Genomic DNA, 2,897 nt, shown 5'->3' on the forward strand with positions numbered 1-2,897 from the left:
GACTTGCGAGCAGAAGCACGAGAAGCAGAACACGCCTTCATGGTGATATATATACTGTAGCCAGCTAAGAGTCATGTGGCCGAACCGCGGTGCCGTGGAGATACTTCAGCAGAATCGTCGTTGTCGTTAGAGTGACTAGCGACATCAGAGCACTGGCGCAGGGTCGCTCATCATGCTGTGACCTTATACGGCGCCAGGTACAAATTCTATTCCGAAGGTTGGGCGACCAGGAACGATACGAGAGCGATACTAGGCCATTACCAGTCATTGGCGAGTTCTGGGATGTAGCCGACGACAAACTGCTTTGCGCACGTGACTTACCATTTGTAGCCAAGCTTTTCTGACATGCAATATATCCCCATATTTACAGCTGATTTACAGCGTAGGCACCTTAGCGCGACGTCACGCATGATCGCAACGCAATGTCCGGGTTCCTGAAGGAGCAACGGCAAGAACTCTATTTGATGCTTATTGAAATCAGATTCTAGCACTAAGCCTCGGAGCAGGCTGAGCCTAACGAAGCCTTGATCGAAGGAATCGACAAAAAGTGGCCTCGAAAGAGGGGTGCGCATCGTCTCTATGTAGAGGTACTCGGTACTTCTAGCCCGTGAGTATTCGGCGTGAGATCAAGCGAAGAACGAGCAGTTGTTCGCTTTCTGACAATCTCGCCCCAGATCAAAGAAACATCGCCCAGAACATCGTTTGCAGCAAACGGGGCTAAAACAGTGGCTGAGTCCCGCCGCCGAGCGAGCTTGAGATACAACCAGGCAATATGAGGCAAGAACGTCTCGTAGCGCAGAGACGAAGCATTCCAGATTTGAGCTCGACGAGTCGACTGTCAGCCGGCGGAGACCAGTCGGCGGAGAGACGCAAGATTTATGCGCGCCATGAGTCCACGGCAGAGTTCGGCTTCGGAGCTGTTCGCCTTTGACATAGTCTCTAGACATTCTACGATCTCGTTTTCAAGTGCCAAGAGCGGGCGGCGAGGAAATAAGGGCGCATTGCCGAGCCAGCGGCGTTCGACGAGTAAGAAGCGCCGAATACGCTGGAAAGTTTAGGTACGGGGCGTGCGCAGATCAGGTCATCCATCTAAAGCTCTTCGATGATGTAGCCATTCTCCTTGAGAGACGAAAAGGCTTCCGAACGAAGTGCACGCGCGGGGTGCGGAAGGCAGTTCACGATAACTCAACAAATTCAGAATCTCGTACATGTTGTCCTTGGGGACTCGGGTTACACGGCATTGAGCTCCCGAGCGAAGGTAAGGGTACGATAAGGTTTTTCGAATGCCAGAAGCGAAACCGCGGCCTGCCAGAGAGATGCAGCTGCACGGCAGGTAGTCCAAATGTGACCTATAATTACACGATATGAATAAGTAGGCGTGGGGAAGGCAGAAAACGCGCCTCAAGGGATGTGGTGAACTCGTTGGCACCGACGGGCAGCTTGAAGATAGCACCGCTTCAGAGCGTGGTTATTCGAGGAAAAATTTCGACGACCGTCCGGCCTCTGAGTTGCAGACTCGGCGGACGTCACATCATCACAACCGCAGCCGACCGTCGCCTGACCCCTCTGCCAACTTGTCGTAGGAGCATCACACACCAGACTAGATGTTGATAGTTATCGTTGAGGCCGAAGCTGAAGCTGAAGCTTGAACGTTCATGAACGCCGAACATGGGGGTGAGGTTAAAGAGGTAACTTATTATCTTTTGGAGATCGAACTGATAATCTGAGAGTAACCAGATAAGATAATCACCGGACCATGCACTGCGTTTGGCACGAACGCGTTGCGATACGGCACTTTGCGCACCAATACATCCAAAAACGTTACTCAAGACAGAGTCAAACAAGCCCTATGGCTGTCAGAGATGTGAATCTAACCAACGAAAGTTTCGGGGGAGGTCTTTGCGGAATAGATTATGTGAGTACCGGGCACGCAACTCGCAGCACGGCATGATGTTGGCCACACTGAGCCTAGTATCTCTTGGTAGACTCGATACGAAGCATCCCAGCATATTTACGGGGTATGTGACGGGCGGCCGCCTCCCCCAAACGTGTAACACAGAAACTATCTTGGGCCGGTGTAAAGTTGCGAATCTCAAGCACCAGAGCTCGTAGTGACCCGTAGTTCTCCAACGCTTCGCCTATGGCCTGCAACTCTGGGCCGACTTGGCTAAGTGCACACTCCGCAGCGGTGTCGGCATCAAAATTTTCGTCTCCCTCCGGCGTGTCATCGACAGACAGGCTAAAACCGATAGCGACCTCGGACGCGTTGAAGACGGACAGCGTTTGTATGTGCGCGGTGAGACAGCGCACGGGAGACGCATAGGAGCCAGACTTGGGTCGGAGCCAGAGAGGGACGATGAACGTGACCCTACGTAACTTGGCGTGGTGGCGTCCCGCGACGACCGGGGGAGTAAAACCTCTGGCGACGTAGCTGACCGACTCCAGGTTCGGCATCGCGCAGATGAAGTCGAGCAGTTCTAGTGTCAAACGGTCGACGACGACGTGCTGGACTGCTGTAGAGCCCGCGTGCGCCCGCAGCTCACGACAAAGCGCAGTGACCACTTCTCCCTCGTCCACGTTGTCGAGCACCAGCGTCTCAACAATGGGTGCGGAAGGCGAAAGGGAGAAAGACAAGGGCCTATGACTATCTCGGTGCCAGCGACTGATGCCGCTGATGGTGAGCTTTCCGATGCGTTGGAAGTACGAGAAGATATCGGCCATTGCTTCAACGGATGCCTTGTCTGCTAGGTCCCGAAAGATAACTTCGTTCAGATTGAACGAGGGTTCAGTAAGAGCAAACGATGCGGATTGTCTCGGTAGCGTAGCATCGGGAGATCGTGCTTCGGGGCGTAAGGCGCAACGTTCGAGGTGGAGGCAATCAAGACCAGGAAGGAGGT

At 53.6% G+C, this 2,897-nt stretch overlaps 1 protein-coding gene across 1 annotated transcript; it reads right to left on the bottom strand.

Annotated features, from left to right (window-relative positions):
- Positions 1-1,968: 1,968 nt before the first annotated feature.
- PHACADRAFT_108904 (uncharacterized protein) lies at positions 1,969-2,897 on the bottom strand (the record flags this gene model as incomplete). Its single annotated transcript, XM_007402927.1, has 1 exon — positions 1,969-2,897. A coding segment is annotated over one exon (929 nt), but the record flags the coding sequence as incomplete, so codon positions are not given.

Source organism: Phanerochaete carnosa, assembly GCF_000300595.1.
Source record: "Phanerochaete carnosa HHB-10118-sp unplaced genomic scaffold PHACAscaffold_566, whole genome shotgun sequence".
NCBI classification, from domain to species: Eukaryota; Fungi; Basidiomycota; class Agaricomycetes; order Polyporales; family Phanerochaetaceae; genus Phanerochaete; species Phanerochaete carnosa.